A 24032-nucleotide genomic window follows, 5' to 3' on the forward strand; every position below is an offset into this window, starting at 1 on the left:
ACGTTTGCGGCGGTGGTCTGCACGACCACTAAACCGGTCGAGGCTGGGAACGGGTGAATTTACAACACTGGTTCGCCCACTGAGGGACCTGGATGAACAAATGCACTTTCGAATGTTAGCGGGCCATTTGACGAGCTTCTTCGCCGTATACAGCCGTTAATAACGCACCAGGCAACGCACAGCATGCCTGTTGATGCCGCCCAGAAACTGGCGGTGACGCTGAGAATTTTAGCCTCGGGTGGAAACCAGCAAGCTGTGGCGGCTAGCTACAAACTGGCGTCGAGCACTGTGTCCAACATTTTGTCGGAGGTCTGCAAAGCATTGTGGACAGCGCTGCAGCCCGAGTTTTTAGCATGTCCTTCAACCAGACGATGGGAAGCCATGGCAGCAGATTACTGTTGGCTGTGGAACTTCCCAAACTGCGTTGGATGTCTCGATGGTAAACACGTGACCATAAAAGCACCGCCAAATGCAGGAAGCGACTACTTTAACTATAAACGGACTCACTCCATTGTGCTGATGGCAACATGCGATTCCAGGTAATTCCTATCGAGCTAAATAATTTAAAACATGTTTGATCTATGAGTCCATGTTCTACCTGTGTACAAATCCACAGTAAAACAACACGCATTGATGTCCTTTACAGATACAATTTCACAATGGTGGACGTGGGAGGATATGGAAGAGAGCGATGGTGGCATCTTCAAAGAGAGCAGGTTTGGGTCGATGCTGGTCGACCACAAACTCAATATGCCCCCACCAGCTGAACTTCCAGGGACCGGAGTCCAGATCCCTCATGTCATTGTTGCTGATGCTGCCTTTCCCCTGCACTGCAACATGATGCGTCCCTTTCTAGGCATGTAGCAGTATTTTATATATATATATATATATATATATATATATATATATATATATATATATATATTACATTAGAGCTGCAACAGACAAAAGAAAATTTGAGGTCGTCACTCACAGACTGTCATAGTTCACAGTACTTGTACAGACAGAGAAATGATGCGTAATAACTAAATGTTTAGATATTATTAGAGCTGCAACAATTAATCGATTAGTTGCCAACCATTAAAGTTACACAGTACATTATGGCTTCTCAAGTGTTTGTAAAATCCATGGTATAGTAGTGTGGTCATTAATATTGTGCTTTCCTATACAGGAGTAGGCATGGCCAAGCAGGTCTACAACTACCGCCACTCCAGGGCCAGGCGGGTAATTGAAAATACATTCGGCATCATGGTTGCGCGGTGGAGAATTCTTACTTCCCACTCCTCCAGACAGACGCTGGTTTGAGATCAGTTTGACTGGCTGCTTTAACGTGGAGCAGTTCAGAGTCTAAATGTCTTAATGTTAAGTTAATTCAGACTATAGGTGAGTCCTAATATGTTTCTTAACAAAATAAAAAGTGTGCAGGAAGAGTAGCCTGTATATTTGTTTTAGACTTAAAACAAATTGAAGTCAGACTGGAGTATATTCTTACTGCACTGTATGTTTTGCAATTCAATTATAGACTAAAATTACTTAATTAAACCAAGATTTATGCAGGGAACAAGCACATCATAATGTAAAAGGTGTTGTGTTTTGTGTAAATTACCTAAACATATAAATGAATTAGCAAATAATCCAATATTTCACTCTGAAGTATGGTATAAACTTTTATTAAAGTCTGTACATGTATACAACAATAGATGTTCAATATAAACTAATTGCCACTATCAGATATCCTGTGGACAGCCTACAGAGACAATGTGTTAGTTCCTCTCTCCGCACACAAGGACATGCTCGGTCAATGATTAAATTATGTCTCAATAGTCTTGTATTTCACCTGTGACAAAGACACATTTGGCTTTACTCCCATTTAGTTTTCGCTTCCGTTTCCAGCAGTAGCAGACAGTGTGCAGTTCCCAGCATCATACAACAAAACCAAACAACTAAAAATCTTGGCTTCATAAAATAAACTCTAGTACATTTAATCTGCTCAGCTCAAGAGCAATGTGGTCATTTCCCTTTGTTTCGAGGCAGATCAGCTTCAAGAATAATGAACAGATCATTCCCAAAGCTAATAGTGGTCTGTAATCGATTCATCATTCCAGTAACTCTGAAAGTAAAATAATTAAAATTAACACCTTCAATATTTAAATCAGCCGTTTGTGTCTTATGGTAGAAAACTGAATCTTTGTGGGTTGGTCGAACAAAACAAGGAACTAAAAAATGTCAGCTGCTCTGATGGACATTTTGACACTATTTTATAGATTACAATATTGAGATTTTTATAGACAATAAGAATTCATCAATAAAAATATTTTTCAGCTCCAATATGTTATACCTTCAAAATGTCAGCAGCACTGCTAATGTTCTGGCAATAAATCTGGTTTATTAATTGCAATATGGCTAAAAATGTATAAAACAACCAATTTTAAACTAGTGGTCGCTTGCTGTTGGATTTAGATAAGTGATGCACACAGACTACGCTGATAGTAACACTGTAAACATCGAACTAAGCAATTGTAGGGGCTAGTCACCAACAATGAATTCACACAAAAAAGACAAGTGTTCATGTCAATGTGGAAATAACAAATCAAATGTGAAAGCAAAGTGCTGAGATAACCTGAGAGTCGCACTGACCCTACACCTAGAATACAACATTAAACCAATATATTATATGCTTGGTTCACAGTGTAGAACAAGACAAAAAAAACATGAAAATTGATTACACTTAAAAAAGTTAATGAGGACAATTAATCAAATATGCCTATGTGGTGTTAAGAAGAAGAAAAAGGCACATTGTCAGCAGTACCTTCTGTTCACCAGATTTGGCTCACAGTATTATTAAAAACACGGCTATGAGGTTCTTGTGCAAAAAATAAAATGTGCAAAAAAAGTACATAATATTGATTCACATCCCTGGAATAAAACAAAAATAAAAGCATTTCCAAAAGTTAATTTGGCGTGGCACGATCGTCAGCACATAGTAAGGCATTTGCTGAAATTCAATGCCACAATTAAAGAAAGAGGGGGAAAAAACGGCAGCCAAGGGAGTAGACAAACAGCACCCTCCAGAAATCTAAACCTACTGCTCCGACTGATACCACTTTGTCCTTGCAGCAGTCAGTCCACAGCCTTAAAAACATCCTGGGACCTGTAACCATTGGCAACAAATGACACGTCGGTGGTTTAGGGACGTATACATGGCAACGTCACTGGATACCAAGTATTTCCTCAGAGACATTTCACTAGTGAAGTCCTTAGTTTTTCCTTCAGGCATTCTGCAGTCACCCTGTGTGGAGCATCACTGTGCAGCATCACTGTGCAGCATCACTGTGCAGCATCACTGTGCAGCATCACTGTGGAGCTGCTGTGAGATTGGCCAAAGCAAAGGTTTGCTGCAGCACCACCAGAGAGCTGCGGAGCTGTGAGGAGAAAAACAACAACCGACTCAGCAGCTATAACCCCTGTTTCAGGTTTTTTTTTTTTTTTTTTTTTTAAAAAGGTGTGACAAGACAGCTGTAAATGTATCAGTTGGACTCCTGCTGGTTGTAAAAAAGAAAATGACAGCTTCATGTCTCTGCTTTGTGACGACGAGATAAAAGAGTCAAGACAGAGCACATGTTCACGTCGGAGCTACGTCTGCAGTAAATTTCCAGCTCGTCTTACCTGTTCTAAAAGGTTGATTGAGTCCTGCAGTACGTTTTTTAGCAGCTGCGCATCCTCTCTGGTCCGATACGCTGGTTCCCGTATGGGCCCATACTCAGGGGCTAAACTGCAAAGCAACAGAAAGAAAAAATGATTATTTTTATGTGCAAAATATGATATTTACATCTGCTATATAAAAAGGCAGCAGAAGATAAAAACAGTGGAGTGGAGGAGCACAGAGGCAAGACAATGTCATTTACATAACCAGTTTCTGAGGCTAATAAACAGCCAGTTTCAACAGTCATTAGAGCAGGAGCTCTCTTGTATGTGGGCTGCTCAAACGCCACAGACTAAACTTCTTGTAACCCCTTCCTCCTCTCCACTCACACCAAGACTTCTGCTTTCTGAGTGATCATGTCAACTACTGATATACAGTAGTTACTGTCTGCATATTTCTTTCTTGATTCTGTCATTTTGCAAAAGGAACAGAAAGTTTTCCGACCTGGCCTCACTCCTGTACCTCAGCCGATGCTTTGTGGTCAGGAACATGCGGTGGGCCACGTCCTCCATCGCCCACAACTTAAAAAACAGACCGAGATTCATCATCATCAGAATCACCAGACTGAAAGAGAAAGAAAGCATAGCGTTTAATCTGACCACTTAGAGAGACAACTGTTTGAAGAAAGCTTGCAACACCAGAAATGACACTTTACAAATCGGGACAGTTCGTCTTTTTTGGACAACACAGGAAGAGAAGCACAATCTGCAATCCTTATACACAATACAACCGTTTCACTTGAGTGTTTTAAAGTTGTCAACTTACATCAAACTCATGCCAGCCACTATGGTCGTAATGTTCCATTTATGCAGGTTGTTCATTTCTATGGGACCTGAAATACAGTAGGACAGATCAATAGATAATACATATACTTTAAAAAAAAAAGACATGCTGGCTGTTTGAAAACAAAACCTTGGTTGCAGACAATGAGAAAGTTTGGGACTGGTTTGCAACAATTTTCTGGTGAGAAGTTATTTCCTCCTTGTGGCGTGCAGCATTTTGTATCAGCCTGAGATATAGATGCTGCTGTTTTGTGGGTGTGTCAAGGGTGCAAGCAAATAGACAATGACTCGTCTATAACATTAGACATTTGCTTGCAAGGCTTCGTCACAGCTGCTACCATCGCAGCAAGAAATTCTCTCTTTGATGCACAACAGTCAACATTTGGACATCTCGGTACTTTTTAAAAGTGCTGAAGACCTCACAGGTTCATATTTTACTTCAGTCAGATTAAGACAATTTAAAATGTACATTCAAGCACTTTTGGCATCACTACCTACTAAAATATTATTTAAACAATTAAGTAAATGCTTTAAATCTCAACCAAGCAGCCTTGTAGCGGTATAGTTAAACATTTAACCTAGATGATAAATAGTTGATTAGCTTATCATAAAGACTTGAAGCAGTTTGTTCAAAAGCCAAGGATTAAAAACAACGTCATTTTATGACCTTATTTTGCTATTAACCTTTTCTTGGCGGGACACAGTGACTTCCTCACGCCAACTCCAGAAAGTCAACAAACCTATTCCTTTAAAGCCATTATATACAGTATGTGTGTCATTTACCCATGTTGCCATCTCTGTGCTGTTCGGGGTCTTGTCCGTACTGCTTGTTGGGCTTCATGTGCTCTGACAGCGTCCGGCTATAAGTCCGCCTCCTCCTCCGAAGCCCACTCGTCTTCCTAGGCTCTCCACCTCCTTGATTCAACTCTGCTTCCTCCTCCAGCAGTTCTACCTCTGTACATTGTCAAATATGGAGCAGCTAGCATGGTTAAAGATCAGGTGGGTAATGCATTTCAGAAAAGAAAAATGTTAACCATCATATTCCTTTTTGCAAATGCAGCTGTGAAATAAGTCACTGCTGCAGAGCCTGACGAGCATTGGAGAAAACATTCATATAAGATAAGAGATCAAATAAAACACGAGCGAAGGAAAGTAGACAGGGAAGCTCACTCTTTTGCACACTGGGCGGACCCGGCTTTCTACTTACCCAGCTGCCGGAAATTTTCTTCTATGCCACCCCAGGAGTTTTTGGTGATGAAAGACTTGATCAGGCCCCATGGCTGCTTCTTGTATTTCACATCGGTATAAATCCTGGCAGCACCACAGACATTTTTAATGACGGTCGCTTTAAAACAAAAGTCCAAAGTCATGAGATTATCATGATACCTTACCTTAATCTGCACTTCCGCTTTGAGTTACTTATGATGTAGTACCGGTTTTGAATGTAGAAGTAATCGTGATAGGGAACGTCATGAGTGTACACCTCGGAGTCCACCAGGTAATACTGACCCTCCCTGGATTCTTTGTACCGTATCTGAGGAGATAATTGAAGTACAAATACATCATTAAATCATCCATTCAGGTGCACATAGACCAGTTACACAAATGTAAACACACCTGGTTCTCTGTAGCCGTGGAGAACTTGCCAATCAGAGGGTTGCTGATGGTCACTGTGTAGTTCAGACTCCTCTTCATGTTTCCTGAGGCGTCTTTTTGCCAAGCAGTAAAGCTGAAGTCTGATAACACAAAGGACAATTATAATATGACACTATCTTAGATAAGCCAGAACTGGTTTCAGAAATGTATTAATTTATCATGCAGGGATCATACAGATAAACATTGTACCAACAGATAAGCAATGCAACATTGTATACAAGGCCCCCCTCCCTGGTTATGGCTTTAAATTTAGATTAACACTCACTGGTTGTCTTCCTGATGTTCATGAACCTGCGGGTGAAGCTGGAGTCGCTGAAGAGCAGCTCAAACATCTTGCTGGCGCTGATGTGGAACACCTTGTTTAGATAAAGTCGACCCTGCACCTGGGCCAAACCCACTTGGTCCTCCACTGATGAGGCGAACATATTTAGAGAGAAAAAAATATTAAACCACAAAAAGTACAACACATGAAGCTCAAGCATCCTCCAGTGCCTCTTCTTACCGTCCTCGATGCTTTCTGAACCGCTCTGCTCAGACAAGTCGTTCTCATTGGCGTTGAGGTCAAGAGAGAGCGACGAGTGTTTGGAAACCCGTTCCTGCGCGAGGCGGTCCAGCGAGGGCGCAGGACTGCGCCGCTGAGACGGGGAGTTGCGAGAGTCATCCTGCGAGAGAGGCGAGCAAACTAATGAGGCGGGAAAAGATTTTAGACATGCACAGAACACGCAATGATCGTTTAAAAAAAAAAAAAAAAAAAGTATACCATGTTGGGAGAGTTCTGCGAGCCGAAAGGAGAAGGCAAGTCCTCCCCTGAGGGAGTGGAGGTCTCTAAAGGCCCATGTTCCGTCCCAGGGAGGCGGAGGGTAGGAGGGCGCTCAAGCCTCCCGAGACCATCGTCACCACCAGGCCCCACTGTCAGGCTGCAGACAAACGGACAGTGGTGTCAAATCACAGCACATTTGGATTGTGTGTGAGGATGGCATAAGGAGGGTTAGACATCATGTCTCTGCAAACTGTCTCCTTCTTCTTTATAACAGTTTCATTTATCCTTATCTTTCATATTGTAATATAGTTTGGGCAAGTACTTTTCCTACTTCTCTGCAAAACAATGTTGGTCCTCCAGAAACGTTTTGTTAGGATTGCAACACGATCAGTCACACTTCTCAGCTGCTCCTTTATTTCACAAACTACAGATTCTTACTATTTATGACATTCATATTTCTTTAACTTGCATTTTCATGTACAAGATACTTTTAAGTGAAGGAAATATTCCTGATCATTTCAAGACATACTTCAAAGTCAATTCGTCAATCTTCACAATTTCATCCTCCTAAATTACCGACTAGCAGAGGTCATTTTCCATTAGATTTAGGGGAACCAAATTATGAAATGATTTTTCCCACCTCACAAAAAAATGTTTTTTAAATTGCTTAAAAGATAGTCTTAAGATATGTATTAGTGTTCATGTCTTTCTTGTTTTAGCTGTTCTACAGGTATAGTAGTTTCAGTCATGGGGACTTTTAGCATTACCATTACTTAAAAAATACCGCAGGGGTATAATCCAACATCCCCGAACAAACACAAGCCCCACCCCCTTCCACACAGTTTTCTTCTCTCCTTTCTTTTGTTGTCCGTCTCATGCATATTTCATGTTTGTAAAATATTATATAGGTGCAGGCTTCCATCTTCCTGCACTGTGATATTCATTTATCTCTGTTATGTTTTATTTTATTGTTTGAAATGTGCAAAATAAATAAATAAAAATATATGATGGCCGTGCGTTACCTGTTCTGCATGCTTGATTCTGCTGATATCTGTAAACTCTCCATCTCCTCGTGGCTCAGGCCCAGGTCATACCCATAATGCTGTCTGACCATCTGCCACAACTCCAAGCTGGTCAGAGGCTAAAGGCCAGGAGGAGAAAGGGAGGTCACAAAGTCATGAAACATAAACCGCACAATCTTGTTTGGTAACCAGCTCCTGTAGATACCCCTTGCACAATAAGGACTCTGCTTTGACATGGAATTAATCAGGCTGCACAAAGAATTTAGCTGAAAGGCGACTCAGAGTTTGTTAAAGGTAACCTGGAAACATTTAGTTTCCACACAGTATCATTTACAGTCTTATCTCCATGGTCACAAGCAAACTAGTCTACACAACGTATTGTTTCTTCAAGCCGCTGGGATATTAATCTTACATGTTCGTGTTGACAACCAAGAGAAGCTTATAAAGTCTCAAAAACAAGCTGTATGGCGAGGAGACAAAGTGATAAAAACAGTCGGAATTGTTGTAACCCGACACGTTGTTTGTTTGTTTTCACCATATGGAACCACATACGTGTTCAAGCGCAACTAAACAGAGATAAAGTTTAAGATCCATAAACACGGACTTTACTTACTTGTCAGATGACATGTTCCCCGCAGCTGCGAGTTTCAACTGTCTGTCAGGCAGTGATCTATAACCTGGACGCACATTCAGGAAGTCCCGAATTTGAGAGAGTTCAGAAGCGTAAAGACGCGCCGCCCAGATTTACGCAGCGATAATAACACCCCCCCAAAAAAAAAGGTAAATAAAAGCTTGTTCTACCGGTCGAAAGCCCGGTTTACCGACGGTCCGGACCAACTCCTTTTGTTTTAAAGCGATTCCGCGAATAGTTTCAGTTCCGACGCAAGCGGAGCGTCTAGTGCGCTCTGTGCGGCGAGAGGCAGCATGTAAATCAGCCCGTGGCCACACCTGAGGTCAATGAACTCTTGACGGGGATGTTTTCATGCAGGTGTTTGTTCGGCAAATCCCAGCAGATTCGCACCCCCTTGGGTAGGCTGCCATGGTGCCCGTCTATAAGAATAGTATTTGCTGCAGAGTTTCTCCTCTTAAAACAAGATATTATAATGCGTGCATAATGTAATATCATCTATAATCTTAATGTTTACATTTGTTTTTCCAGGAAAGTCCTATTGGGATTTAATATGGTCTAATTCTCCAAATAAAGATGGCTGAGCTGGTGGTTTTATTTTTGACTACACCTGTGACATACTGGAGGTAAATAGCTCCAGTTTATGAGCATAATATATAACATCTATGCCGCTTTGACTTCAATGACATTTTGAATTGCTTTCACGTCTTAGCCGACTCACTTTTGCTTTTAGCTTCTACACATCAACTGACACTTTTAATCTTTAAGATTTTCATGCAATCAAACCCTGTTGATAAATGTTTTTAGCTGCAATGACAATTGCCATGCTAAGCATTTGTATAATTCTCTCCCTAAATCATCAGTTGTTATTGTTAGTGGCAGAGTGTGCCATTTCCAGACTATAATGCAGCTGTTGTGCTAAATATGATCATTATATTATCAAAGGTTTTCAGCAATTATACGTCAACAGAGGCCTCAAACGCATTTCAGTCAACTCGCGTGCAAACAATAACACATTTTAAAAGACATTTTAAACAGTTTACAGTGTTCGTGCCTGCAGTTTTTAAACTAGAAAATTAAGTTTTTCTAGTTTATTGTTCATGTTTCTTCTCTAAATAAAGTTGACTGAGCTGTGCTGGGTTCCTCACATACATGAAGGCGGATGCTTCCAAACACAGCACCTCAGTATGTGGATCAATTAACAAAAGCGTGTGTCTGTTGGACTCCTGTGCAAACCCTGCTGTGCTGCTGTGTGCCGATCTTTACCCTACATGCAATAGCAAAGCAGCAGTGATAACCTCAAAGGAAGACAGGGCAGAATGATACGCACTCTGGACTGATTAGATAAGTGCTGCAGAATGGAATAAAGTCACAGAGTTGCTGGTAATCGGAGAGGCGTTTAGTCACAGCGGTCAAGTTAGTCTGTGTGTTATACATGTGACTGAGGTATGAATCAGGGACTATTGTTGAGCCTGCATGAACAGTCATCACTCCCACATGGAGAATGAGCATTGCACTGATGAGTGTTTGCAGTTAGGAGACTGGATAATGTAGCAGGTAAGTTAGGGAAGACCATACCTTGTCTAGCAGCGTGTTTTGCCACATGCGGAAAACACCCTGGTAACTTTTCTCTCTTGCCGAGAAGGATGTGAAGAAGAACTGCAGGTGAAGAGATATAAAGTTATTGATTATGTGTTCATCAAACGGGAAATAAACTCTCCTCTCATCTAACACACCTTCTCTGTGCTTGTGCAGATCTGGATGGCATTGGGAATCAGACGAGCCGTTTTCTCTCTGGTCATAGTCATGATGTCTTTAAGAGTCAGTACAATCTTTAAGAAAAGGTGAGTAGTTAGAGCACACACGCTTATCAAACATTTTTTACAATGAAAAAAAAAAAAAAATCAACCCTTGGGGATCAATGTTGTGAGCTCGATCCTCCTTCAGTCAGGAGTATAAATGTTAGGACATCTTATAATGACTTTCAGAAACTCCCAAGGCGAGGCTTGAACTTACTACTCACAGCAGCAATGCTGCGTTAGCATATGGTCGACTAACACAAGTGTATCTCACATGATATTTTTACTGTGGTACATGCTTGCAAATGAGAATTTCTTGACATCTGTTTTTGAGGAACTGAAAACTAAATTGGATATTAATATGACAATATAATCTTGCACATATTCGGTTGCTTTTTCCACACATTAATGTGAACACAGTTTCTAGACTGTACAACCCCTCTCTCTCCCTCTGTCTTCCTCCACTCTCCAATTACCTTTGTACCCCGAAACACATTGCTGTAGAAACAGATCCAGTTCTCTGCGAGGTAGAGGCGTCCCTGAAGGAGGATGTCCCGCTGGAGTGCACACGGGTAGTCTATGGAAAATATATAGGCTGCTGAAATCATCCACACAACTTAATGTACCTGAGGTGACACACTGTATGTATGAAACAGGCTACTGTAATAAGATGGAGTGGGAGCCGTAGTGTGATTTAACTTCTTACACTTCACTTTAGATAAAGAAACCATGTAACCATTAATATTTCAGTTTAGATTCATTTGAGGTCTAGTCACCATAGCCTTGTGGTTTCCAGATGCTCCTGTGTCATGCTAGAGTGTCACATGTCTATTATATTACATCATTTAAACTAAACAAGAAAACTTAAAAACGAATTATAAAACAAGGACTATTTTGTATTTTCATGACCTTAAAATTGTTGCGCAAATTTAAGAAACATGAAAAATTGAAATAATTGATCTCAGTGAAGAATATCATTAATATAAATGATAGAATACATATCTGTATCATGGACCAACACTATACTTACTATGAGAAGCAGTCTTTATATAACTCACCCACTATGAGTCTCTCTGACTCCGGCAGCTCTTTGAACAACTTCTTAAATTCATCCAACCTCTGTTTGTAGGTCGTCAGAGGCGCTTGAGGTGCTGCGAGACATTGTCCCTGAGGGTCGGAGCTCTGGTGGAGGAGATGTGAACATTACTGGTAGGGAGACATTAATGAAACCGAGCACATTTGTTCTTTTTCTTTGCACACAAAAAAACAAGAACATATGATCAGCTGTAATTCTGACCAGAGGTCAAAAGAGGAAGACAGACAGATCGTCTCCTGTGAGTTTGAGCAGATAATAAACAGCATTGTGAGTCTTTTGGGCTTTGCGTTAGAGACAACAGCAATCCCACTTGTGAGAGGTGAAACATAGTGTAATGAATCTGACCCACGAGAGAGCAGTTGTATAATCAATGTTTCCATGCAGTTTATTATAAATTATACTAGAACTACATGATGTAAGTGACTTAAATGAAGGAGCCGATGGTCATTTACAAGTAGCAGCAGCTTTGTGTTAACTGGGACAGTGTTGTGTTTTTTACCTCTTCTTCATCAGAGCTCAACTTGACATCCCCTATGGATGCCGACTCCAGTGTAATATCATCACTGCCCACTCCTGACCAGCTGGATACCTGCTCCATCTGCTCTGCTTCAAATGAAAAACATGTGCTTCTGTGAAACCTCTTCAACTCTGCTGTAGATTGATGTTAACACATTTCAATCTCTCCAACATCATAAGGAGATAAACATAACCAAAGGGTCTTTTAGAGTTAAACTAAAACTCTGAACCTCGCCGGTAAATGTCCTGTAACAAGGATAGCCATGCAGCACAGGGAAGTCATAATCACTGCAACAGAACTGGTTTGACTAGAAGGATTCAATGGAGGCACTAGTGAAGTCATGCCAAAGAATAGAAACTTAATGCATGTATGACGCATGTGATATTATGTAAAACAATATCTTGAAGAACGGATTTATGTCACAAAGGTAAACACTTTTATACCAATTTTAAGAAACTTTCCACCATAATATACACCCAAACGCTTGTTGTGTGCTGTCAGATTGTGCCGGTTGATTGGATCCATCACATATCTATGAGAAGGGTTATCGCCCAAAACCCACATGATAAAAGCTATCAGATCTACGTGTATAAATACTTTTACACACAGCGCCATGAGCACACGGGCGAGCTGAACCTCCAACATGTCTCCACATGCGGGTTACCGACATGAGACTAAACTCTTGTCGTCAGTCACTTACCGGGCGCGGTTTCTGTTCTCTCCAAGTGCGACAGAGTTAAAAAAAAATAAAAATAAGTCAAGGATATGCCAGGTTGTCCCACGCAGTTCTGCAGCGCTTCTGATGCGCTGTGCTCGTGCGCTTTGTTGCATGTGCATCTCATCTGCTCAGAGGAACATACTTAATGGGAGTTGCCATCTCATTCGTGACGCTCATTGGTCTTCACATAACTAGTTAATGGCTGTAAAATGGCATCTCCCTAAATGTATTCAGGAGTGGATTCCGCTAAAGTACAGTACTTTTGTATTCCAAGTATTCAGGTGAAAAAGCTACTGCAGAATGTTTTATTCACTTTAAAAAAGGTGTTTGACTTAAAATCACAACAGTTTGAGGACTTCTATTAATTTTGTAACACCAAATTAAGTTCGGTATAACAGTATTTAAAGAATATACATGTATTTTTAGGAACAAAGCATAGGGTGGGGATCTGGAGTGATATGCAGAGAGACCAGTTCAGCAGCTCTGACAGCATCATTAAGAACAATCAGACCACAAAGGCAAAACACACAACATGTTTCTTTTTCCTCATGTTTTAATTATTCTGGAGTAACATGAAAGTATTGGACAGCAGAGTGTCGACTCTTACACATTCACACAGCAAAGTACACAACACTGCACAGGGGGAAACACAACCATAAAAAGAAAAAAGAAAAGAACGACAAAGCCTTCACGTCAAAAGGCCGGCAATAAATAGGCTGATCTTATTAAATTTATATTTAATACTCTTCTGTACAGATGGTCTATGAATTACAATACATCAACCGAACAACCCTCTTCAGGAAGAGCAACACAGACACACAAAAGAAAATCATGTAAACATAGAAAGGAAGAAACGGGGTGGAAGAGATCCTTCGTTCACACACACATTAAATCCACACACGCACGCACACACACACAACCAACGACCATGCAGAGGATCCAGAGTGTGCCTATATGAGGCAACCAAAAATTAATGAATACAGTACACCTTTCTCTTTTCCCTCCACACAAAATTGCACGCACACACACACACACAATCACTCACAAAAGGAGCACAGGGAGTATGCAGGTTTTGGGCAGACGAGGAGGTGGAATGTGATTCTGCAGTGGCGGTGTCAGAGATGAAAACTGGGAAGGTTGTGAGAGCAGGCGGCCTATTCCTCCAACGTGCGGAAGGCGTTCTGCATGTCCTCCACTAGCTGAGCGTACTCGGCCTTGATCTTAACCTCGCCTTCCTTCACCGGGTCCTGTACCAACAAAGAAACACAGTCTCACAACAAGAACAGAAAACAGGAAGCGTAGGCAGATTCTGTGCATGGTCTGTGGTGCCTGAGCTATGGCCACCATCCTCACTGTGTCCTACAGATGTCATTTGAAATAGGCTGCCCCATCCTCTTGGAACAATGTACAGACTTGAAACTGTCAGAGCTTTAAGTTAATTAAATGTATTGTTGAGGAATCTGAACTGGATATTATAGACACTCTTGTCTCAGCCTGTTTTTGTTGTTTGCATTTATTGTGGTAACAATGTTTTCATGCTACGCCCTTGGACAGGTGTCTCTTTAATTATGACAAAAGAAAACCTGATGGGTGGAGATCATCGCAACCGGTCTAGGTAAAGCACTTAAAATGTTCAATTCTTTATTGTGATTGTCTCAACTCCTAAATGCACTCAGTGTATTACAGCAAACAATACGTCAACAAGTAATCCTTTTAAGAAAAAAAAGTCTTATTTAAAAAGCAGTATTCCGCCTTTTACATTGTGACCTCTGCAGAATGTGTAATGCTTTACAATTGATATATTTTAAAAAATCCCTTTTTTCCTTATTTTTATTATGAGTCTTAAATCTTGAAAACGGTTCCATAGTTTTACAGGAAATAAAGCAAAAAGTGCAAAGTCAAACAACTCATACATACAACTTAAATGAGAACCACTAAATTAACACACAAAGCAGAGGAGATATACAAGCTTTTGCAGACATACACACCTTAAATTTCATTGAGCTGATCCTGTATAGGATTTCTCCCATGTGCTCCTTGATCATGGCCCAGGTGATCTTGTTGTCGCTCTGAGCTGTGGTCTCCACTGCGTGCCGTGCCATGTCGTAGAAAGAGATCATGTTGGAGAGGATGCCCACCGTTTTATAGAAGGGACAGAACCTGAGGACATGGACACAAATCAGTCAGCCATTTTGGATCAAATACCCAAGAGCAGAGTTCCACTTTCTCTCCAGGGGGTCCGGTATCCGTTTGACGTCTGAATGCGAGTAAAGGTGAGTGAGTACATGCTACGTTGGGTGTGATGCTACCTGTCATAAGGTGTGTAACCGTTCTGCTGCAAGAAGTCGTCTTTAAGCAGTTTGGCCACCTCCAGGGTGATTTTGTCTGTTTCTGCCAGTGATGCCTGTTAAAAAAATATAAGTTAAATGAAAGAAATGTGTTATAGAAAGCAGATTTCTTTTTTTAACTTGTCTAGCTTCGAAGGTACATACTGGGAAAGGAAAAAAAATCAAGTAAAACTTAATTTAAAGATCAAACCCCTGCCGCCAACTTGATGCTGAATTACCTTTCCGACGAGCTGCACAATCTCAGCCAGGTCCTCCTCCTCCTGCAGGATCTCCTTGGCCTTAGTACGCAGAGGCACAAACTCTGGGAAGTGCTTGTCGTAATACTCATCTAGAGCACGAGTGTATTTGCTGTAGCTGATCAGCCAGTTCACTGAGGGAAAGTGCTTCCTCTGAGCCAGCTTCTTATCCAGACCCCAGAACACCTGAGGAAATAACCGCAACCTTAATGAGTAAAGAACTGAGCACCTTGAATCAACAAAGCTTGATAAGAATCTGAATGTGTACATTTACCTGCACAATACCAAGGGTGGCTGAAGTGACAGGGTCAGAGAAGTCACCACCAGGAGGCGATACACTGAGAAAGGAACAAACTGTTTTGTTACACTATGTACAAGATGTGCAGAGTAATGTCTCCCTCTAGTGTTAAAAAGCTGAACTCACGCTCCAACAATACTGACGCTGCCCTCCCTCTCCGGGTTGCCCAGACACTTCACCCTGCCAGCACGCTCATAGAAGGAGGCGAGACGGGCGCCCAGGTAGGCAGGATAACCACTGTCTGTGGGCAGATACAGACAAGAAGAGGAAGAGGGAAAAACAAGTGCCAGGTGGTGCTTTTAGAGAAAGATTGTCTTCTCATTTGTGCACCAACTTTACTTTTTAGTTTGGAAGAAGGCAAGAGCATCAATGAGCGCAAGTATTTATTTAGGTTGCGATTTTAAGCTCAATATACATCTTCTTGCAGTGCAATTGAAACCCATTTTAATGTAGGGCTGCAACCAATAATTAGTCATCATTGACTAATCCCCAGAATATTTTCTTTATTATTGGTTAGTTTATAAAATTACAAAAAAGAAAATATAAATCAAAATATCCATCATAAGTCCTTTATGATGTCAAAAAATATCTAATGCTGAATACATATTAATTGTGATCATTTTGACAGATATTGAGTAAATATGTTCTGCCATATTAGAGGGAATGATCATTTTGACAATATTATTTTAATTTTCCTTGAAGCACATTTTAAAAATGATTATAGTGTGATTTCTGCAGAGACCTGTGATCTTCAGGGAAAATGGTAATTTGACACATTGCCTTGAACACACATTGCGTCTTATAAACATTGCAGTAGATCATATTGAGATTATTTGTCTGAACAACAAAGCAAAACTCCCCAAAATACTCAGTTAACCATCAAAGAAGACTGAGAAAATCTCCAAGTATTCACATTTAATAACCTGGAACAACTGAATCTTTAGCAATTTTGCTTCATTTAATTATAAATTTAGATTAGTCAATCAAATGAAAGATAAATTGTTGAACTTTTTCTGCGGTAGTTGGAAACTTACCAGCAGGCATCTCAGCCAGACGGCCAGAAATCTCCCTGAGAGCCTCGGCCCAACGGGAGGTGGAGTCGGCCATCATGCTCACGTGGTATCCCATGTCTCTGAAGTACTCGGACAGCGTGATTCCTGCCAAAACAAACTGATTTAGTATGCACTGCTCGTGTGTGTTAATCCACAGTGAACGAGATTCTTTATTCCAACACATGTAAGTGATCAACGAGTGTTCACCTGTGTAGATGGAGGCCTCTCTGGCAGCTACGGGCATGTTGGAGGTGTTGGCCACAAGCGCTGTTCTCTTCATGATGCTCTCCGTCTTCCCATCCACCTCCATGGTCAGCTGTTGGTCAGACCGCACGGTCAGTCACTCTGAACACCAAATCAAGTTGAAATACAATGCCACCGCCATCGTTACCCACCTCAGGGAAGTCTCGCAGTACTTCTGACATCTCGTTACCACGCTCTCCGCAGCCTACGTAGACGATGACATCACTGTTGGAGTACTTGGACAGGGACTGGGAGATGACAGTCTTTCCACAGCCGAAGGCTCCTGGGATGGCCGTGGTACCTCCCTGCACACATCTTCACACAGAGGAGAGGAGAGTACAGGATGAGGAAAACATTTTCAACACGTCTTGAGTGAAAATGTTTCAACGGCGGATGCAAGACTCACGGGAAAAGGGCGTCCAGCACGCGCTGTCCGGTCAGCAGCGGGTGATTGGCGGGCAGCTTCTCTGTGACGGGTCGCACTTGTCTGACAGGCCACACCTGCACCATGGTGAACTTCTCCTTCAATCCCTCAAACTCCAGCTCCATCACAATGTCCTGACACAGAGACGCACACACCATCAGCACCAAGCAACATCTAACAATAGCAAAATAGCTGGGAGGAGTGGTGGACTCACGGAGACGTCGTAGTTTCCAGGTGGAGCCACGTAGGTTACAGTGCCTCTGTTTCTGGGAGGCAGCATGATCTTGTGCTTGATGAGGGAGTTCTCGGTCACCATGCCATAGATGTCTCCTCCTGTGATGTGACTGCCAACCTAACAGTGATGAAAAACAGGCAAGCTGACATGAATCGGATAATTTAAACATGCCATGCTGAAGGTTTGAAGGTTGAAGCTGCACAGACACACACCCGCAGGCTTTTGACAGGAGAAAACTCCCACTTGAGGTCTCGGTTCAAGGCTCCGATGTTTACACCTCTGGGGATGTAGATGCTTTGTGTCATGTCATTGATGTCCTTCAGTGGTCGCTGGATACCGTCAAAGATGGAGCCCATGATTCCTGGACCTAACTCCACAGAAAGAGGTTTCCCCGTCCGCAGCACAGGATCTCCAACAGACACACCAGCTGGATTCAAGGTCAGGAAAAATGTTTGGACAGGAATGTTGGAATACTTCAATATAAACTTTTACATAATTTAGCAAAGAGACTCCTGTGCATCAGAGTGGAAGACGGCAACATTAGTCACAACACATTCATGTTTCCTTTCCATGTTCTGAAGATTATCTCCTTAATTATGTGCTGTGATTTTTTAAATTTTTTATTCTTTGACAAGTATCATCTATTACATATTTCGTTTTTGATATCTTCTCATTCTTATAGAGCTGTTAATAATTATTAGATTTCAGAATACAGTCATACCGATGGCTTAAAAGCAGCCATACAATGGATCAATATGAAAGCTGTAACATCCAGTGGAGACGGGGAATTGACAGGCACGTGGTGAAAAGGATACATGTCTCCTCGTAGACCTGGATGGTGGCCATGTCCCCCTCCAGCCTGATGATCTCTCCCACCAGCTCACTGTGGCCGACACGGACCAGCTCATACATAGCTGCTCCCGCCATGGCTGTAGCTGTCACCACTATTGAAACAAACAAGTGTAAACAATCCAGCTGGGTAGAAGTTAAACAATCAGAGAGTAGCAGCTGAACAAGTCTGTGCACTTCCGTTTGCTTCTTTCAGCTCAAATGTTGTTTTAAAGGCTTCTGTTGTCATTCTGTTCGGTTATAAGTGTAAAGCTAAGAGAGAGTTTGACATTGATGGTTGTATTTATGCAGGTGTGGTGGCCCACCGGGTCCGGAGACTCCATGAACGTAGCCAAACTCGCTCTCCCTCTCCTCGTCCCTGATCTTGGGCAGCTTGGACATGTCCATCTTCACTGGTTTATTGAGCTGACTGGAAGCAGAGCAGAGAGAAGAGGACAATGTGAGGAAGACATCCGGCAACAGAACGAAAAGGAAAAAGGACAATTAAACAGGAGTCTGCCGGAGAGGCCGTCCTCTCCGTGGCAATGGTCACTTACAATAATATGATCTCGGTGTCTACATTTTAATTGTTGATTCGTTTTATTGGCAGCCATAAAGCAGCTGTGGGTAAGAACTCTCATATTATATGATTTACAGTTCATTTAATAAGAGACCACACTGTGTTTAGTACCAGTCTGTTTAAGAATTGAGCCAACTGTATGTGAAGAAAATTTAAATCTATATATGGTCATACAAGAGTCCGCAGCAGGGTGCATCCCCATCTTACAACTTTAAATATTGATGCCAACTCAAACATAACAGTTCTGAGTAAAAATAAAGTTCTCACGCATCATTTTCAGCATGATGTTTAAAAACAAAATTACTTTTCACAACAGATTCAGACTTTTTTCATAATAAAAAAGGTAGAAACTATATTAGAATGAAAAAGATATTATGGAAAGAATTTAAAAAAAGAGATAAATATTGGCACGGCACCGTGGTGGAACCTCAGTAGTGGCGCCTCCTGCTGTTACCATGGAAACCTCCATGAAAATATGGCAACATCACTGCTCACGACTCTGCTTTTCTTAGCATTACGGTGCCGGATCGAGGCCACTGCAGTACAGTCAGTAGGACGTGTGAGGCTACCACTAGAGGGGAATCCCACAGAGCAGCGTGCTCCTCGCCTTACCTTCACATGTGGACAGGCAGTAGATGTACGTTTTGTGAGCAGGCTCCTTTTCCAAACAGACATCTTTGTATAAAACTCTTCCGTCTCTTCTTATTCCTATTTTCACGTCACATATCTACTGACAGCTTGTGTTTAACTGCAGCTCCTGCGTGTCACTGCAGTTAAACACAAGCAAGTCGTGACGGAGACCCATCCCCACAGAGAGCTGGCTGCACGATGCTCTTATCTGCAATATACTGTGCGTACCTATATTCTATGTGTGTCCCTCTCACACACACACTTTTTTAAACGTTCTATCTGACAATCATATCACACCTACAGTACTCTGCATCCATGCCCTTTTCTTGCCCTTCCCACTGATGTACAGATCTTCCTGTTTAAGCTAGGCTGCTTAACCCATCTGTGCAGGAATTTAACAGCTCCACCAATGGGTCATTGTAGGAATTACAGGTGACACCTAAAAAGGTTTTTTTCTTCTAGCACAGCATTTTTAAAAGGAAAAAAAGACAACAAAAACTAACAAAATGATCTTGGTTGATTGTATTTCTCATCTCAAAAGCACACAGAACACATCTTCAACAGGTACACTTGAGCAATTCAACATCAATGCGTACTTAAAGTTAGTTTTAAAGAGCCTTCGAAGAGCATAATACAGTGGGAAGATAATGTCTATTTGTTCTGATGATTCATTCACATAATATCACAAACACCTCTCGACCTGCTTGATTAGTTTGAATTCTTCAAATCAAACTAGATTTACATGTAGACTTTGAAAAAAAATTAAAACATATGACAAAAATATCACACTATTTTTTAAAAGTCATTAAAGCCACATCCTTTTGTAATAATCTTTGCTGCAACGACAGACATCACACTTGATCATATGACCCTGGCACATGACTAGCTGGTCTGATCTATACAAGTCTCTTTAAGGAAGTGGAAAACTAGCATGGTGCAAAACTGGGAAGTATAAATTATGATTGTGTGTACACACTGGAGAAATGTTCCCCCCCTGACTACAATCCTCCACGGAAAATTGGCATGAGGCATATATTCAAAATAATTTAGCCTTAATTATGTTACTGCTGATATTAGATGGTATGTTGAATAATTTGTGCTGGAGGTTAGAGAGGTGGGAATGGTCAACAGTTTGTAATCCAGACAGAGACACATTTACTGCACCTTGTTTTCTGTAATATATGTCAGACGGCAGGCAAAACATATATAATTAAAAATCAGACTAACAACACATAAATATATATGTTGGTGTTGGTGTCTGTGCAAAAATAGGGTCAGAAATGTAACATCTATGTGAGATGATCACATCCTGACACACTGATGTAAATTGCAAATTACTTGAAAGCATGTAGCTAATCGCATGAAACTCAGCTAAATTAGATCGTTTAATCTAACAACAATAAAACATATTTAATGGCATAACAATGACCCAGCGGCCTGTATGTGGTGTACCGAAAGTGGTCTCAATGCAGGATATTCAGCTTTCCTCGAAACTGTATCCAACACTGGCCATCTTTACTGACACATTATTACATTATGAATATATATATATATCTATCATTTTAACTTAATCCCACTTTGTCGTCACACTGCAAGCAACGTCAGACGGCTTCGTATGTTATTCCGTGTTGTGAAAGCGATAGCAAATACTGGTCTCTCGGCCTGGATGAAAACCGCTGTCTCTAACGTTCGCGTTTTGTCGTAACAGCGTAGCTACATTATGTCATAATGAAAACACAACGAAGCCAATGTGAGTTCATAATTTGGAGATCAGGGTTGACGAATAAAAGGTCATAGTTACCGTCTGGTTGTGAAGTGGTGGTTTACTGTCTTGCCTCGAGAGAGAAACGACGGGTGCTGCGGTGCGTGACAGCAGACTGAGATCAGCTGACTTCATTCACTCGCTGCTCGGTTTTACTGCTGGGGCCCTGCAACTGCCGCCATTTTGGATCCGCCCCGTGAGCTACCGTAAAGCGTTTGCAAGTGTTGAACGTCGGTGATCGATCACAGCATGACCTAAAAATACGATTGCACACATTTTTTTGTATGTATAAACTAAGTCAAATTACTCTCTATTTATGAGACAATCAGTATTTTAATGTACTCAGCCCACCTGGTCCCAATCCAGGAAATGAACACCCAGAATAGTATTATGTATACCTGTCTAATTCATTCCTCGTCAGCCTGTCCAAAGAAATAGGGCAAATATAGTTTTAAACACATTAAACTTAACTTTATTAAATGTCACGTCTCTGTCAGGAAAAACATTTTTAATCAATGATTTTATTATTAGGTACAAACTTGATTTTTTGTTTTTAACCGAAACTTGGTTAGACCAAGATAACAGTGCAGCTGTTCTTATTGAAGCAACACCTCCCAACTTCAGTTTCATGAGTGAAACAAGAGTGCATAAGAAAGGAGGTGGAGTTGCTATTTTATATAATGAGTCTCTTCAATGCAAGCAGATGTCTTTTGGTCATTTTACTTCCTTTGAATATGTGGCTCTCAATTCCACGCAAGTTTTATTCCTCAACATTTACAGACCACCTAAATACTGTGCAACCTTCTTTGATGAGTTTACTGAACTGCTGTCTACAATCTGTATTGATTTTGATTGTGTTGTCATTGTTGGTGGTTTTGATATCCATGTTGATAATCCCCAGGACAGAGGGTCTATAGAGCTATGTGGTGTCCTTGATAACTATGACCTGACTCAGCATGCAACAGGTCCCACCCACAACAAGGGGCACACTCTAGACCTAATCATCACCAAAGGTCTGAACATTTCCAAGGTTGCTGTGACTGATGTTGCACTCTCTGATCATTCCTGTGTTTTCTTTGAGAGTGCAATCTCTCTACACACAAATGTCCAAACCAAGGTTGTGACAAAGCGTTACATCACTGAAAACACCAGTGAACTATTTATTCAGAAGTTCTGCTCCACACCAGCCCTCTCTTGCATCTCAGTCAATGAGCTTGTGGATGGCTTCAATTCTAAAGTTAAAAATGTTATTGATGCCATTGATGCCCCCCCCCCCGTGAGCCAAATTAAAATGTCTCTGTTACTACGACATAAATCCATTTAATTTAGGGTTAAGAAACCAACATTACTCTATCAAAGATCAAGATCAAACTTAAAACAGATGAAAATAACAAAGTCAAAAATTAAACACACGTTATTATATTAACTTTGTTCAAAGCTTTTTTGTCACAGTTGAGAAGGACATGACTCTGAGAACATGCATGTGGTCTGGGGCAGTGGTTTAACTGATCTGGCTGCAGGACCCACCATCACCCTGAATGACAAGCCGCGACCAAAGCGAGGAACATTTTCAACTTCTCAATTTGATTTAATGAAAATATGGCACCTAGGTTTGAACCTGAGATAGTATCACAGTATGCCAAACAGAAATATTCCCTTTCACACTCAATTAAAAACCCAAAAGTGCTTCTTAAGGATACAAGGTAATACAACACACATAATAATGTTATAACTTCAGCCTTTTTGAACATAACAAAAAAAAGGTTGGGAATGAAGCAAACTATCACAAATAGTCCGATGTGTAAACTCACGCAAGTAAAGTGTGTTGTGAACGCAGCATTGAGGAGTGTGTGAATATTCAATTCAATTCAGTTTATTTTATATAGCTCAAAACCACAAATTAAAATGTGCAATCTGTACAAATAACATCCTGTCCCGGGACCTCACATCAGATCAGGAAAAACTCCCCAAATAAAGATAGTAAAAACCATTTCACAGGGAAAACAGGAAGAACCCTTCAGGAGAGCAACAGAGGAGGATCCCTCTCCCCGGATGGACAGAAGCAATAGATGTCATGTGACCAGAATGAACAACGTAACAGAGTTACAACACATGACATCAATATGACTGAAATTGAATAAATTGCACTCTGCCGCATTAAAAAATCCCTTCAAAATAAAAGCACAGGATTTTTTTTTTTTTTTTGCCCATGTAAAATGACCGTCCTGACGGACTGAAAACGTGTCCGCGAAAGACTGAAAACGGGTCCGCGAATGACTAAAAACGGGTCCGCGAATGACTGAAAACGGGTCCGCGAATGACTGAAAACGGGTCCGCGAATGACTGAAAACGGGTCGCAAATGACTGAAAACGGGTCCGCAAATGACTGAAAACGGGTCCGCGATTTCATGGCTTTCAAGCCGTCGCGCCTTGATTTCGACACCAGTGGTCTAAAGTATTTGCAAAATCAATAAAAAGATTAAAAAAAAAAAAAAACTTCGATATGAGCAAGAGCCGCATGAAACCAGGCAAAGAGCCGCATGCGGCTCGGGAGCCGCGGGTTGGCCAGGCCTGCACTAAGGTGAAGGTTGTCTCGGGTAAGAAAAGATCCCCTTGGAGAAATGCCACGCTGGTCAGAATAGAGAAAAGAGAGTCGGAAAGCTGAACGCAGGTGGCGAAAAACTAATCTCCAGGTTCACTGTGGTATCTATAAAG

General features: G+C 41.3%; 2 protein-coding genes across 2 annotated transcripts; both read right to left on the reverse strand.

The window, feature by feature from the left end:
• Positions 1-1576: 1576 nt before the first annotated feature.
• On the reverse strand, positions 1577-12044 carry gramd1c (GRAM domain containing 1c; the record flags this gene model as incomplete). Its single annotated transcript, XM_079234271.1, has 17 exons — positions 1577-3422; positions 3667-3772; positions 4148-4267; positions 4469-4535; positions 5269-5439; positions 5693-5796; positions 5877-6019; positions 6103-6221; positions 6407-6550; positions 6644-6803; positions 6902-7058; positions 7924-8042; positions 10130-10210; positions 10288-10383; positions 10827-10927; positions 11409-11532; positions 11946-12044. The coding sequence occupies 17 exons, from the start codon at positions 12042-12044 to the stop codon at positions 3354-3356; spliced, it is 1980 nt and encodes a 659-aa protein (XP_079090397.1). The 3' UTR covers positions 1577-3353.
• A 1193-nt stretch (positions 12045-13237) lies between these two features.
• atp6v1ab (ATPase H+ transporting V1 subunit Ab) lies at positions 13238-18753 on the reverse strand (the record flags this gene model as incomplete). The annotated part of the gene is made up of 14 exons (XM_079234384.1): positions 13238-13928; positions 14670-14841; positions 14991-15085; positions 15248-15451; positions 15540-15603; positions 15690-15804; positions 16598-16720; positions 16823-16931; positions 17011-17173; positions 17265-17416; positions 17497-17634; positions 17730-17944; positions 18333-18461; positions 18672-18753. 14 exons carry the CDS (start codon positions 18751-18753, stop codon positions 13836-13838), a joined length of 1854 nt encoding a protein of 617 aa, XP_079090510.1. The 3' UTR covers positions 13238-13835.
• Positions 18754-24032: the final 5279 nt, after the last annotated feature.

This window comes from Taurulus bubalis, assembly GCF_910589615.1.
Source record: "Taurulus bubalis genome assembly, chromosome: 18".
NCBI lineage: Eukaryota > Metazoa > Chordata > Actinopteri > Perciformes > Cottidae > Taurulus > Taurulus bubalis.